The sequence below is a fragment of the Primulina tabacum genome, chromosome 2 (assembly GCF_025594145.1).
Source record: "Primulina tabacum isolate GXHZ01 chromosome 2, ASM2559414v2, whole genome shotgun sequence".
Classification (NCBI taxonomy): domain Eukaryota; kingdom Viridiplantae; phylum Streptophyta; class Magnoliopsida; order Lamiales; family Gesneriaceae; genus Primulina; species Primulina tabacum.
This window is the reverse complement of record NC_134551.1, coordinates 49292146-49308841: the sequence shown is the minus strand read 5'-3', so window position 1 is coordinate 49308841 and position 16696 is coordinate 49292146. Positions and strand designations below refer to the sequence as shown.

General features: G+C 31.1%; 1 protein-coding gene across 2 annotated transcripts; it reads left to right on the top strand.

Annotated features, from left to right (window-relative positions):
* Positions 1-7004: 7004 nt before the first annotated feature.
* Positions 7005-9372, top strand: LOC142538002 (glucan endo-1,3-beta-glucosidase 11-like). 2 transcript variants are annotated; one of them, XM_075643453.1, is made up of 3 exons: positions 7005-7178; positions 7361-8388; positions 9130-9372. In XM_075643453.1, the coding sequence occupies exons 1-3, from the start codon at positions 7109-7111 to the stop codon at positions 9157-9159; spliced, it is 1128 nt and encodes a 375-aa protein (XP_075499568.1). In that variant the 5' UTR covers positions 7005-7108; the 3' UTR covers positions 9160-9372. The 2 variants fall into 2 exon arrangements, with proteins under 2 accessions (XP_075499568.1, XP_075499567.1); XM_075643452.1 differs by having other exon boundaries at positions 8986-9372.
* Positions 9373-16696: the final 7324 nt, after the last annotated feature.

Genomic DNA, 16696 nt, shown 5'->3' with positions numbered 1-16696 from the left:
TGCCTACTGAAACTCTGCGTATCAACTTTTTCAAAATTTTATATAGAATTTTGAACATAAATATTCTTTCTGTCAGTTACAAAACTCACTTAAACACATGATGATCTCTAAAAATATCTGGTAAGGCTTATGAGAGTGCTTTTCATGTATTCAACAAAGCTTCTGAATTGTGTGATCGTGTGAAAAATTAAAGTTTGGTGAACTATAACTTGACCTTTTATAATAGTTCTTCCAAATTATAATCTGAACGACCATGAATCAGTTGTAATAAGACCATTATACGTTTCCATATGCCAATTGTTGCAATATGCTGAACTTTTTGTCTAGTGAATTTCTCGAAGTGCTTAAGTTTAATATAATTGGAAAAATTCATACATGACTAAAACTTAAATTTTCCAACATATAATAAGATACAAATTTACTAATATGTTTTATGATTTTTTTATTAAATAAAATATTTTTTTTTAATTTGGAAACATCTTATTTCATTAAAGTTAGTTATTATTAGTTTCTCAGTTTTAATAATACAGTAAGTATATATTAATGTATATATTTTTTTAAAAAATAGGTTATATATTGTTAATAAAAAAAATATGAATATTCGAATTTTATTTATTTTATTTTATTACGCACATTATGTTCCTGTCTTCCTGATCACTTTCATAGGCTTGAAACATGGGAAAAAAAATTTATTTACTTGTTTCTACAAACTAATATAAAATGTATATAGATCGTTATATCTTAATGGATTTGTCAATGAAGAACATGGAAATAAGAAACTTCTACACTGACTCGCATTTCTCAAAAAAGTTTTGATTATATTATAAGTACGTACATCGTGGAAGAATCTTTTGCTTAACTCCTAAGAACCGGTTGCGATAAACCATGATAATTACAATTAATCATTTACTTTACATAAAGGTTGCTTAATTATAGCTAATTAACTAATTAGTCACCTTGTTATTACCCATACTTATTGTCTCCCTTACAAGATCCAACCAAATATTGTTGAAAAATTATCTTTTTCGAGCACGGATATTGTTATGCGAGATTGAAAGCGAAGAGATAAAAGATAAAAAGAAGGCATTCGAGTGTGATCGATCGATAAAAATCAAAGAAAAAAGTGCCAAAAGCATATCCATGAATAACTAAGCACTGTTGGGTAGATCTCTAACAATTACCAAAAACAATCTTTTCCTTTTCATTTTACTGTTTTTGCACCCCCACTACACAAGAACTTAACTACTAATTAATCAATCCAAAAATAAAATAAAAAAATACGCGATAATTAGTAAATCCAGCGATTTTTTGAAAAATATTATAGAGTTTACTTCTCGAAATATATTACATAATATTGAAATACACCATATTTTTTCGATTAAGGCCGGTACGATATTGTGTCTTCTTAAAAATGGTCAATGCAACAACAAAATTTCAAATTTGGGTGAGAATGAAATAGGAAAGGGATGTGGATATGTATTTGATAGAATTCCTAAAGAATGATATAGAAAAAGATGGAGCTTTTGTAAAGCTATTTGGTGTAAAGGTAAAATAAAGAATCAGATCATATAAATATAGAGATATGATTGAATATAATTTGTAGTGCATGCATGCATTTATACATGTTTGAGATCGGGAATGCTTTTTGAACCTCTCTTTTCATTTCATGTTTTGTGATACCATTGTCCCACGTCTTAAAAATTAAAGATTTAAAATACGTTTATAATGGGCTTACAATTGACTTCTATAGCAACTTGGGTTAATCATTTTCGTAAAACGATGACGAATACGAAGTAGTTGTTATAGGGGCTCATTGTGCAGTTACGCAGCCGCATGCTCGGGCTCGGTGTGTGACATTGATATTTAAGTTTCATATTTCGGAGTATTTCAGATGCAAGGTTCATATACCATTATAAATTATAATCACAATTCCAACCATTTTATGCATTTTCAATCAAATAAAATGAATATGATTATTAATATAAAATGGTGACTTACGATGACATCGAAAATCATTGACTTGTTTGATATCACATTAGCAATTTGATAAAAAAAAAAAGTTGAAAATCAAAAGGTAGAGTATCAAAACTAAACTTTCAAGAACTTGATTGATCAAAATCCAAAAATCGGACATGTCAGTGGACCAAAAAAGTTATTATCCATAAATATTTTCATAACATGTTACTAAATATTAAACATTTTTTTCCCTTAAAACTAAAATCTAAAAATTTAATTTATCAAAATTCAAAACTGAACAAGTAATTAGTAGACCAAAAAAGTTATTATCCCTAACTCACTAGTAGAAAATCCACTTTTTTACTCCGTCACTAGTTATTTCTTCAATTTCGAATTCCGAAATAATAGATAGTAATCGACTTCGGTTATATGATTGACGAAAGAATAGACTATTTTAGACTTCGTATGTTATAAAACAAGGGCTTCACTTTAAATTTGAATTGTCATTTTACTTCAGCAAAAACTATTTGATGAAGTAATATGCTACCAATTTTTTTTGTTTTAAGTCCCTAACTCTTGAAGCAAAATAGTAAACCCGTCCATTTTTTGTTTTTAATAACAATTTTCAATTCATGAATTTTTACATGTCGTCTCTTTCATTTCATTGTAGCTCCTGATGCTCATTTCGAAGAACCCTAGCCGGCCAGATCTTCCACAATGCATCGTTATGTTCTGATTTTAGTTTTTTTTTTATTATTATCTATATCTATATCAAAACTTGAACCCATTTGTTGAATTTCTCAATTAAATTCTGCATTAAATTGAAATGAGTCGTTTCTATATATTTGAACTTGTCTGCTCTTCTATTTGTATTTTTCCATACTCTTTGAAGAATTTCTTTTTCCACGCTACAGAAAGCTCCTTTGTGACATGTCATTTCATGTTCTCTCACATTCATTATTTAGAATATACACTTGCTAGTGATTCTTTCTCTGGTTCGAGAGTTGTAGGCAGGAATCAGGAGTTGGAAAAACTTGCATGATTATCTCATGAGAATGGCATTTAAGACCTTATTAAGTTATATTCAATCATTTTCTATCGGTCGAGATCTTTAAACTCCTTTGTTTAGACTTCATATTTATGTGGATTGCTGGTATGTTTAGTAGTGTAGTGCTGCAACAAAATGCACTTTGACAATTATAAGCTAGTATCTTCATCAAATTTGTGACTCCTCATTCAAAATTCATTTCAGCTATGATATTACTCAACATTTTTTTATTTCATGATCATGTTCAGTTTGTACAATATATTATTTTTACGAATCGAAGCAACAAAGGACAATGAACTTGGCATATATGGATATATTATTTTTACGAATCGAAGCAACAAAGGACAATGAACTTGACATATATGGATTATTAAAGAGGTTAAATTAAATAAATCAAGTAAGGGGAATGATATGATATATCGCAAACTAGCAGAACTATAACTGAAACAAATAAGGTTTTATAAATTTGTAACATGCAATGTTTCTAAAGTTCATTGTTATACTTTGCAGTTTTATTAAGGAAATCTTGTTAATATGATCAATACTTTCTCAACGGACGTTTTTCTCCTATTGTTTGTATGATGGAGTGAAAATAACTTTTATATTTCAGTTTAGAAGATCAATAAAGAGCGGGTATTACAATCAAGCTCTATATGATGAAGTAATTAAGCGAGTTCGTCTACTCCTGCTCTATATGATGAAGTAATTAAGTGAGTTCGTCTACTCCTATGTGAGTCCTTAACGGCTTATGTATGTTACGTTACGATGAATTTGTCGTGGGCAAAAACTTGTGAATTTGTGGGTGTCAATTAGGTCTTTTGATAAGTTAGTATTTGACACATTTGAATTATTTAATTAATCTAATGCATTCTAGCTGTATTTTTTGTGTTACCGTTGTATATTTGTTCAATTTGGTATTTTTTACTTCACTACTTTATTTGAAAAATGAATTCAAAAGTATTTCAAATACTTCAAAAAATCTGGAAAATAAAGATTCGAAATCATATAGGATCTTTGACTTCATTAATTTACGAAACGATGAAGTAAAAGACCTTTTTTTACTCTATTAATTAATTACCCTTTCAACAAAATGTGATCTTTAATTTCGTTAATTTAGGGAAAATATGAAGTAAAAGTGGTTTTTTTACTTTTTTTTACTTCTTCAATTAATGTTATCTGTTCAGTCAAATGTGGTCTTTGACTTTGGCTCTTTAAGTAATCGACGAAGTAAAAGACAATTTTTTCATTTCGGAACTAGTCCAATTTATAATAGGTTTTGCGTCTTTGGATCAGTCGAAGACTTCGTTTTTTTAAGGGCTACGATTTTGATTATAGTGCAGAGTAAAAACATACTCTTTTTTTTACTTCACGTGTCACGCCCCTGGGACGGGGTTGATCGACACCGGTGTTGCTCCCAAATTTACATTTGAAAACAACAAGCCTCAGAAGTACAAAATTCAGAAATCAGTCTTTTTATTCATAATACTGAATATTAAATTGTCTGATACACACTCAAATATCTAAAGTTTTACAGCAGAAATGTAAAACCAGACATAACAAAGCTTTAGCAGATACCGCGGAAAACATAATTTAGGGCTGAAAAACAACAGTCTTCTTCACTAGCCCCAGAACTGATTATGCTATTCTTCTTCTAACGTTTCTTCCTCGTTCTTATATGACATGGGTTTGGTGGGTGAGTGATATGATCGTCACTCAATAAGCGGAGGCGGGAATAGCTCCCGGTTTTCAAAAACCATTTTTAACAGACACAGTAATACAAATAATATACAAAAACTCTTACTTTCAGAACATGAATCAGTATTCAGGAATAACAGGATTCAGAACAAAAACCAGAGCTTAAAATTTAGCAAGTAAGCAAGCACTGAGCACGTTTGTGAATTTCATGACTAAACTGATATCAGTCCCCTATATGTTCTCTCCTCTAAGGAGTGAGGCCAGTAATCAGGAATCAGGAATCAGGAATGTTGCAAAATATATATTCTTACCATTAGTTCACTAGGTTTCAGTGCTTCGAAATCAAATATCAGAAATCAAAAATACATATACTTTGCTTCGAAACAGGAATTATCAAATAGATTTCAAGATATTTATACATAAGCCCACTTACTGTAATTTGCTAGAAATTTCGGTTGAAGTCTGGAATCTGCTTGTTCTTGCTACTGGATTTTACAGCTCGAAAAGGTATTCTCTTAGCTCAAATTTCAAGTTATAACTCAAGATTTGAGTAAAACCATTTCAGAGATTTGAAGATATTATTTATAGGCAAAATTCTGACTGTTAGCCTCTCAATTAATGACCATAATCTGTCATGATGTGCCATTAACAGTCCTTATTTCATGTTAAATGCTTCAGTTACAAGTCATAAGCAGAATCAGTAGCCGTCTGCTGGAATCTCGCGTTACTGAACTCTTCTGCTACTGGATTCTATCTGATGGAAAAATATCAGCTTCTATACCAGTTGCTAGCTGGAATTGTTAGCTTTTGCTGACATTTCTGCATTGCTGCTGAATATTGCTAGCTGCTGGAAAATACTAGCTACTGCTGGAAATTCGGGTTCTCACATCACGTGCGCCTAATTCGATAATTATTTACCAATTACTTCATGTAATATCCGAAGTCAAAATCCGATTTTCTACTAGCATAAATATTTGAATAATATATTACTAAATATTAAAAAGTATTTTTCCCACTGCTAATAAATATTTATGTAAAAGAAAATATATATTATTAAGATAGTTTTTTGTTTTTATTCATAAATATGTTTGGATAGTTTTTTATTTCAATTGCCTCTAACCACAAAGCTCTTTTGTTTTGTATTTTTTTTAATATTACTTTTTAAAATAAATAAATAATAATAAAATATCATACTTATAATGCCCTTGAGTTCATCATTGACTATCCTTTATCTTTTTTTACTAAACGGCCAAAATATATAGTCCATTAATATTATCTTTATCTACCCTTTATATCCCACCAAGCCTGCCTTACTAATCGATAGGACGAGTAATAATGATTTATTATGTTTGAGTGAATAATCAAATAAAGATCAGATTAATCATAATGAATTATTATAGCTTTTGACATCAGCAACACAAACTTGTTAGACATTATATTATTATTACATTTGTAAAGGTTATGCTAATTAATTTTCAAAGTTCCCTTCAAATTTTCATCTTATCTTGGGTACAAACTTAATTAAACAATTATCATTCTCTCTTATAGAAAAAATTACAATTTTTGTCTTATAACTTCACATGTTTTCTATTTTTTTCAAATAACTTGTCAATTATTATTTTTAATCCAATAACATAGATTTTTTTTGGTCTTTTTTTGGCAAAAGCCCACTAACTCCTTCGATTATTATTTATCGGATATCGATGCTCTTCTCCTTAGCTCGTGTAGCAGGAATAAGCTCATATTGCACACATCAAAATAAATATAAACTAAAACAAATGATAAAAAAACGACACCCAATATTTCAAAATAAAAAGAAAAAATTTCGTCATTTCTCTTAATTTTTACTTAGATATATTTCAGTGCAAAGAATATAGGTTTTATTCTGGCTATACGAGTCATGTATGAGAGTATCAGTTTCAAGTATGCAATATTTGATATATTTTGTGGTTTCGGACAAAAAAAATTAAATCCAAAAATAAATTCAAGTTAATGGAAGAAAACCAAATATTGACAAGTTACACAACTAAAACAAATTAAAAATCAGACTAACTTACAAGACTAAAATTACCATTTTTCCTCATTTTAGATATGCTTTATGAAATTCGTGTGCTTATATTAAATTTTTTATGTAATCTATAATTTTGTATGTATTTCTTTGATCCCACATGTGACAGCGTGTCATGACGTTGTTTGGACACAGACAGTGACAGGAGGATCGGCCTCCTTGAAAAGATACTATGATAGACCCGAGTGCCAAAGCTAAACGAAGAGGTATATATGGCCTCTTGCTGCATCCATTTTACTTCCCCCTTGACTCGCCAATTAAACCATACAGATATTCTTATTCAAGAATTTGGTTTCTCGATCTTTCTCCTTCAATTATCTTTTCCTTTCGATCTTTCTCTAATGGAAAAGATTATTGGTAGTAATGTCGTGCTGCATATTCTTCTTGGATTATTCTTGCTTACTTTATCAGGTATGATCATAATATTGCCCAGATCCATTGCTACCATGCGCGCTTTTCGTGGCTACTGATCGCGATTCATCGACGTGCAATGAAGCATAATCTTAATTTCTCGTGATCTTGTCGTGTATATATATATGTGTGTGTGATACATTAAGGTGTTAATTAACTATGTCTTGATTTGGTATCAACAGAAGTAGAATCTCTGGGAATTAACTATGGTCAAGTTGGCAACAATTTACCTCCTCCGGAAAAAGTTCTCGACTTGCTTCGGTCGCTTAGGGTGACAAAGGCAAGAATCTATGACACAAACCCTCAGATTTTGACATCATTTGCCAACTCCAACGTAGAATTGATTGTGACAGTAGAAAACGACATGCTTGCCTCATTGATGGACCCAAACCAGGCCTTTCAGTGGGTGTACACCAACATCAGACCATATTTCCCGGCAACGAGAATCACCAGAATCTCCGTCGGAAACGAGCTTTTCACCGGTGGAGACACCACTCTCATGTCGTACCTCGTACCGGCTATGGTGAGCATCCACGCGGCTCTAGTTCGACTCGGGCTCGACCAGTTCATCAAAATCTCTACGCCCAGTTCCTTAGCGGTCCTCCAGGAATCATTCCCGCCGTCAGCTGGGTGTTTCCGGCCAGAGCTCAACGCGATAATGCCGCAGTTCTTACAGTTCTTGGCCGCCACAAAAGCCCCATTCTGGATCAACGCGTACCCGTATTTCGCATACAAAGACGACCCAAGTAACATCTCCTTAGACTACGTGCTTTTCAACCCGAATTCGGGTATGATCGACCAGAACACGAAGCTCCGTTACGACAACATGTTGTACGCTCAGGTGGATGCAGTAATATTTGCAATGTACCGTATGGGGTACGCCGGAATAGAAGTGGGTGTTTCGGAAACGGGCTGGCCTTCCAGAGGGGACTCGAGTGAAATCGGAGCAACACTTGAAAACGCGGCGATATATAACCGGAATTTATTTCGGAGGCAATCGGAAAATGAAGGGACTCCAATGCGGCCTAAGAAAAAATTAGAGATTTACGTGTTTGCTTTGTTTAACGAGGATCTCAAACCGGGCCTGACTTCGGAAAGGAATTATGGCTTGTTTCAACCCGATGGAACAGTGGCGTACAGCGTCGGGCTTCCTTCATTGTCTGGGAGCACTTCATCTGCAACTATTTCCTTAACCTCCGATTCCAGCCAGGTAAAAACATATGATCCTGTACCACCTTCGTATTTATTTCTAAAACTTATTTATTTCTGATATTGTTAAGTTTTTTCCATTAAATTCTCACCCAAAGATTTTTTCAAAACTTCTATCTTGGAAAAAAACTTAACAAACATCATGTGTTCCTCTATTCTTTTTCCTTCTTTTTTCCTTTTACACGCGCTTAAACCCCTCTTAGCTTGTACATATAACAGCCCGGAAACCTAGCGATTACCCCATTCGAGACGAAAAAATTCTTATAATTATAACATTCCTAATTCATGAGTTGTAACTTCGTTGAACTTTTCATAATAAACACATGTGCTAAATGTGTATTGGTGATGCACAGATTGTAACGCAGAAATGTTACAGATGATTTTTTCTCATTGAACACATAAAGAGACACAAGTCTTGATCCGCATGTATATATTTGAATCAAATCTCATGCTTCATGAAAAAAATTGGGTCGGAGATTGACAAAAGCAGTTAGACTAAATCGGTAGTGTATGGTATCAAGAACGACGTACCGACGAATATATTAAATCGAGTTTCTAAAATTGTGTCTTCATTCTTTCTTCACTGATTATCAAACAGGTGAAACCAAGGAGATCATACGAGAGCTTGTTGTGTATTACATTCCTACATTTGCTGGTCTTTCGACTCCTTACGAGAAGACATGCATGAGAGCTAACAAAAATGGAGTATATAGTACATGTAAATTAAATATTCTTTTTGCAGGAGGAAATCAAGGTCCCTTTTTGGAGTTAAATTTGGCATTCAATGAAGAATTCGCTCGATCGTTTGTGCTACGTACATCAACCAGAATGTCTCTGGCCTGCATTTGTTGGATATTTATTATATATCTAATTATAATAGGATATATATGTATAATAAACATCTGAATATGCTTCAGCCTAAAGTTTCAAGGCACATGCATGTAATTTATTAAACTTCTTCCATTATATTGTACATACGATTCAATAAAATAAGCATGCATTCTGCTTTCCATGTTAACCTTTTTATTTTTCCAATTATTCCACAAAATAAGAATCCAAAATTATGTATAGCGAAAATACTTTTTTTCCATTCACTTGTCTAATTTTTCGTTCAAGTTTTGGTTTCGATACAATAACGTCTTTCGATTTTGGTATTTTGATATAATTATTGATGTAACATCAGAAGATACCGATGTGACAATTAAAAATTATAACACGAAGTTAAAAAATGTTGACGTATCCAATGTCACGTCAATAATTGAATCAAAATTTAAAATTTAATGTATCAAAACAAATTTTGAAAATTTAATAGACCAAAATAAAAAAATTCGACAAGTTAATCATATATATATATATATATATATATATATATAAACCAAAAACTTGTGTGAGACGGTCTCACGGGTCATATTTTGTGAGATGGATCTTTTATTTGAGTCATCCATGAAAAAATACTATTTTTTATGCTAAGAATATTACTTTTTATTGTGAATATCGGTAGGTTTGACCTGTCTCACAAATAAATTTTCGTGAGACCGTCTCACAAGAGACCTAGTCATTAATTTATCTAACTGCATATTGGAAGCTCATAAAGATACCAACATCGAAACGTGGATTCCATTGTTGTACATGTAGATAACGCATCATAGCTTAGCCTGTAGTACTAGACGTCACATGTTACACACTAAACTTCTTCATAAAACAATTATGTGAAAATGACTTTTGCATTCCATCAACATTGCCGAAAATTAAAAGTTAGTGCACAAAGATCAAAGTTAGACTAGTTGGTGGATTAAAACCCAAATTGAGACAAGTCAGTGAATCAAAAAAATTATTTTCACGACAATGTAAAAATAATATATAAGTTTTTCCATGATATGGGCACATCATGGGAAAACCCGTGGAAGTTTACTTATTTAGGAATTTCCATTGTGCTATAGTTTGCATGGGCGCATTCGCGATGTGTCTGTGCATAAAGTTTCGGATAACTTTAAACAAAATGCAAAATTCTCTTTATTTTGATCTTTTGAATATCTCCAGACAGCTTTATTCGCCAGCATTGGTTCATTGTGACAACTTTTCTCTAAAGAAACTTTACAATTATCATTTTCCTGTCAGGCATTCGGATCCTTAATATATTGAGGATGTCGACTTATCTTAATCTATTACGTATTGCACATGAAGCCCAACGACGTAGATTTGCAAAATTTGCCATTTAAAAGATGGGATCGTGACCGTACGTTGCTGATAATATATGTTTGGTCGACCATGTATTTTGGAAATAGGTCTCGAAATACAATAACGTAGAATGGGAGGAGAATACATTTTTTTTATGTCCCGAGTCTCATTCATGCTTAACCATACATTAAATGCGAAAAATGTGAAATAATTTTTCTTTTTTTAAAAAAAAAAAAAAACATGTGTCGTGCACACGATATAAAATGTCTTGCATTCAAAACCAATCCAAAAATTTCGTGTACAACCGTTTCCAACCAAAATATTAATAAACTCCAAGAAATTCTAATATGCGCAATAGAACCAACAAATATTTAGCTCCAAATATCGTACAAATATTGAATCAAATAAAGTATTTCTAGATCATGGATCACTCCTTGTGTCTGCTTCACTCCTGCCTTGTAACTGTCCTTGAACAAGGCATGACCATGACTTTTGTCTGCTTCACTTTTGCCTTGTTATTACATGAAGGAGCTCGAATTTAATGATAAAAATATCATATTCGAAAATCTTAGTTGTGGTATTTGATTTGTTGAATATTTTGGAAAAACAATATTTTTTTTAAGATGAAGATAAGGAAAGATTTGATGGGATTTTTATTCCTTCAAAACTCAATATTCCTTATTAATATACTACATCCTATCAAAGAAGGAAGAGAATTATTTTTGTAATTGAATTTTTTTCTATCTTCTCTCCTATATACACCAAAAAGACTACAATCTCAAGGGGATTTTTCATCATCGAGACGTGAAGAACAAAGAGGAGAAGATGCACTGGACGAAAAAATTCATGCTCCATTGTTGAGATTTCTTCTTTTTATCTTTATTTTCTTTAATTTCATGAATTCAAACATTATTTTTGTCTAGTTTTGATTCCATAGAGTAGTCGTCTTATGACTGGGACCACGGTAGGAACAAACTTCTGATCATTGTTTGCATATTGGATTTATTAGAGTTTTTATTTATTTTATGTTATTGATTGATATTTGCGTATATTTCTTGCATTTAAGAGAATATATTGAAAACAGCTTCACAAATATTGATCAACACATGGTTAAACCGACTGAAATAATATTTGGTTTCAGTGTGCGATTTTAGGTAAAGAGTTGAAAAACCATAGTTGTTGAATGCGTTTTATTGAATTTAGTTCAATTAGAAATAGTTGGACTATTAAATAAAAATAGAATTATCAATTCTAGAAATCGATTAATAATAAAGATAGGAATTTCATCGCGATAACACCATTTTTCGAAATAAAACCAGATTTGACCCCTTTCAATCACTATAACCCATAAACTCATGCTGATAAATTTTCGAGAACGACTTACGCTTCACGTGTACACATCATCATGCATATCTTCCTTCAAACTATTGATATTTTTCGATTCCTTTCATCACCGGAATTATACTCGTACCTGAAAAACATAAAAAACTTTTGTATATAAATTTAAACCATTAAACACATAATTTTCATAATAATGAATTAAAATTTCTCGTGAATGATTCATGGATTTTTGGACCTTACATTTTTTGTATCATAACTTACACATTTTCATTTTTTGTTTTGTTATCAATTAATCCACAGTCTTAATATACTAAATAACTTTTATTTTTTATTTTAGTTTGTTTCCACTTGAATGCTGACATGGTGCTGGAATTGAAAGCATGATACCGAAAAATGGTGACGTGATGCTGAATATTGTTGATGTGTCCGATGATATATCGATCAGCACTCTTATAGAAAAATACTAAAATTGAAAGAAAAAAATGTAAGTTAATTGACTAAAATCGTGATAATAAGACAAAAAAATGAAAAATGTACAAATTAACGGACCCAAAATATCATTCTCCGGAGACTCGACGGAATTTGGATTTGTAAAGATCATGTGGTGGAATGGGATTCTAAATTGGAATTCGGAATGGGAGGTATTTCAAGAGGTTTTGAATAGTCAACTCAAAACTCTCTTCAATAATACGACGTTTCCGCGGGACTTTGTCACTAAAGTTGCCTTCTTGGTTTTTGTTATTCAGTTCTTATTTTATTTTTTTATTGAGTTTAAATCTCCGATTTTCGCATTTGTTTAATAAATTTAAGATAATATAGTATTAATTCTTATGTTCCACTTAATAAATAAATACTTTTACTTAATTTTTTAAAAAAATTATAATTTGACCAAATGTCTGAAATATATATAAAAATTTGATATATGCGTACAGTGTAAGCTTAATGTCCAATTTTTTCAATTATTTCATAGTTCTAAATATCATAATACCAATATTATATTCCATTTATGAAAATAAAATCAATTAAAAATAATTTATAAATTATATATTTCTCTTAAAAACCTCAACATTTTTTTCAATACTAAAAGTTAATTTATCAAAACGGTGAAGAAAGAAATTATTTTTTCCAAATTCCAGTTAGATATGAGCATTTAAGCATAACTTATAAGTTAGTCCTGAGGTTTTAAATTTTAAAATATTTAAAGATTTCACATTTTTTGCTCCATATCAGAATTGCTGATTTAATATTGTTTAATATTTGGGAAAATTATTAGAAGCCTGGTGCTTTTAAATTTTGAAGAAGTTTCTATTATTATTTACCTTTTTTTTATTGTTTCTTGACTTTACTATTATATTTGAAAGTTATTTGTTTGTATTTATCTAACTTATTTTATTTTATTTAAATTTTTGTACATATAAATTATATTGTTTGGTTTTTTTAGTGGCAGAAATTTACAATTTTGATGGATTTTATGATTTTTGACTTGTCGCATATATTAAGGGACAGAGCTATAAAGTTTAATTAGGGAGAATATAATGTTTTTTTTAATATAATTATTTATCAAACAAATTAAATTTACCCTTAGTAATTAAAATGTACACACAATATTAAAACGTAGGCACGTAATATATTTCATAACGATCAAGTTAGAAAAAAATGAAAAAAAAAATTTAACATTTTAATAATTGTAATCCGATTGTTATTATAAAAATCAAATTGGGAAAAAAATATATGTAAAGTCATAATTTATTAAATAATTTATCATGTTAAAATATTTTAATTTATCAATAACTAAAATAAAATTTTAATATTGAGTAGACTGAAACTCAAAATGAGACAAGTTAATGAACCAAAAAAAATTATTTTTCTCGTTTTTTATACACACGTAGTTCAATTTTTCAATAATAATATTTTTTTGTGAACGACTCTTTAAAAATAATTGAAATTTCGTTTATAGTTTTTGTTTATTTATTAAAAACAGAAACCCAACCTATTACATTCATAGCCATTGGTTTCATCGCTATTTCCACGTATATAGCATGTCTGCATGTGCATGGATATATTATAAGTTCAATTTTTTAGACAGGGAACGTGGATTAATGGGTCTTTTATTAGGTTGCCGCACTAGTTTTGGGAAAAAATTAGGTTGTCTTAATTAAACTTTGCTAGCTTTTGGCTTTAATTGGCTTAATTTCGGGAAGATTGTATCATAATTAAAGCAACATCAACTCCCTCTACATTGTGGAAGTTTTCTACAGTATTTCATGGAGACTCTTGCTTCTCTCGTCTTCTATGAGATTTTCTCTGTGATAGCTAGTGATTATATGACATTGGATATGTAAGCACCACATCAACTTCACTCAGAAAATAATAACAATTGTCAAAAGACAAAGATATACAGTGAACTAAGATTGAAATTTGACAACATAAAATAATCAAAATCGCAACAAGCAAAACATAAAATTAGGTGATCATTTATTTATAGTTAATTACCTTAATTTCTTGTTTCCAATTCTGACAATCTCAAAAAAGTCAAGATTTTTTTTACTCAAAAAAGTTAATATATATTATTTTGTTCCCAGATTTTTTGTTTCCAATTCTGAAAATATCAAAAAATTCGATAATTTTTACTCAAAAAATTTAATATTTTCATCTCAAATACGAATTTCTGGTTCAATAATTGCGAAATGAGTAGGTCTCTTGTGAGACGGTCTCACAAATCTTTATCTGTGAGACGGTCAACCCTACCGATATTCACAATAAAAAATAATACTTTTAACATAAAAGTAATACTTTTTCATGGATGACTCAAATAAGAGATCCGTCTAACAAAATACGACCCATGAGACCGTCTCACACAAGTTTTTACCTAAGGAAATTGCATTGGTATGTATATTACTAATTATTATTAACAAGTCATCGAAACCAAACCTTATTTACTTAATCTCATTATATTCCAGTATCGATTAATATTAAATTTAATCAATGCCGGTTGTGTTCTTTTATATTTGTTAGTTAAAAAAAATAAAATCTAAAACACATCCAACAAAAAGAGTACGGACTGTACAGTCATTCTTCCATTGACAAAAAATCAGTCATTATTTCCAATATTTAAATTTTTTTTAAAAAAAAAACATGTCAGACCAAAGGTGATGGATTTGGTGGTAAAATTTCAGACAATTTAAGGAAAACTTATCTGTAGACCAAATACCAGATCATTTAGCGTAAACCTACGTTGTAACATAGTATTGGCAGGGTGATTCTTGTTTTGTATGGTAAATATTACATGGTATCGGAAGCAGTTTTTGACTTGTAGAAATGCATATATGAAGTCAGAAACAGCCCGTGGAGTCGGGTTACGTACACGCTATAATGCTATATCTGAAATAATTATCCTCGTGTCGATGTCCGTAACGTGTTAATGAAAAATTTCAAATCATAATGGAGAAAAACAGTTCATGTACAAAATTGAAAACCGAGACAAATTAATACCACTGTGAGAATCTTGGAAGTTCTTTTCACTGAATGGAAACCGTGCTGGAAGAACCTATAAGCCCATAACATAGAAGAAGATAGTTCTGGCCAACCAACCTAGGTGACGAGTCTCCTTTTGAAATTGGTATGATCAATAATTGAAGTGCATAGTAAAAAAGGAAAGCTGATTATTTTTAAAAAAAATATGCATCGAGTAGATGAATTTTGTAAGTTCGTTTTCTAGAAATCATCCAAGAGTAGATGAATTCGTTTTCTAGAAATCATGTTTGGATGAATGAGAATTTAATAAATCAAATTTGGCATGTGATACCACTTTTTAAGATTTAAAATGAGTTTATAATGGGCTACAATGAACTTCTATAACAACTTTTGTTAATCGTATTCATGAAGAGAGTACAAATACGAAATAGTTGCCATAGGAGCTCATTATGCAGTCACGCAGACGCGGCTCGGGCTCGGGACATGACATAATGGTATCAGAGCCGGTCACCGGCATGGAACACCGAGAAATAAGTGTTATGCGGGGCAACGTGTTATATGCATGGAAGCATGCATATATAATATATATATTATATAACAGATCATTGGAAAAATATGCCTATATATATTTATGTAAGTTCGTGTTTGCACGACTGTGGGATAGGTCTTTATAAAAACGAATTTGTATACGTCATCGCTTTACGAAAATTGTTAACTCAAACTACTATAGAAGTCTACTGTAAGCTCTTACAAAACATTTTAAACTTTCATTTTCAATCAATATGAGAAAAGAGTATCACAACCACCCTTCTTTCAAAACACGACGTTTTCGTCCTGACCTGCCCCTAGCTCGATCCACTGGCGCCAGGATCTAGAGATGACTCTTACAGGTCCAAAAAGTGACTCCCGTGATGTAACTTTTTGTCACGCGGGTTCAGTAGGTGACTCCTACTTACGTAGCATTTTGTCTCGCATAACACTTATTTCTTAATATTCTTGCTTGTGACCATCTCTAATACCGTTCATCTTCAATCAGTATGGGAAATGGTATCACATATGAGAGTCGCATTACGTAGTACATGTGCGATTTAATGTATATTACGCAAAAAGCAACAAAAGGTTGAGTGAAAACTATGCTACATTATTGTCGACATGCGAAGAAGGCGAGCACAATCAAATAAATAGATGACGCCAAAATAACTTCTCATATTTTTGTTTTTAATTCGATAATTAATTTTTCATATTTTAGAATTTAATAAACTCGAAATTGTCAGAATGCCGACGTAACACTTGAAATTGTTGATTTGATATCGATA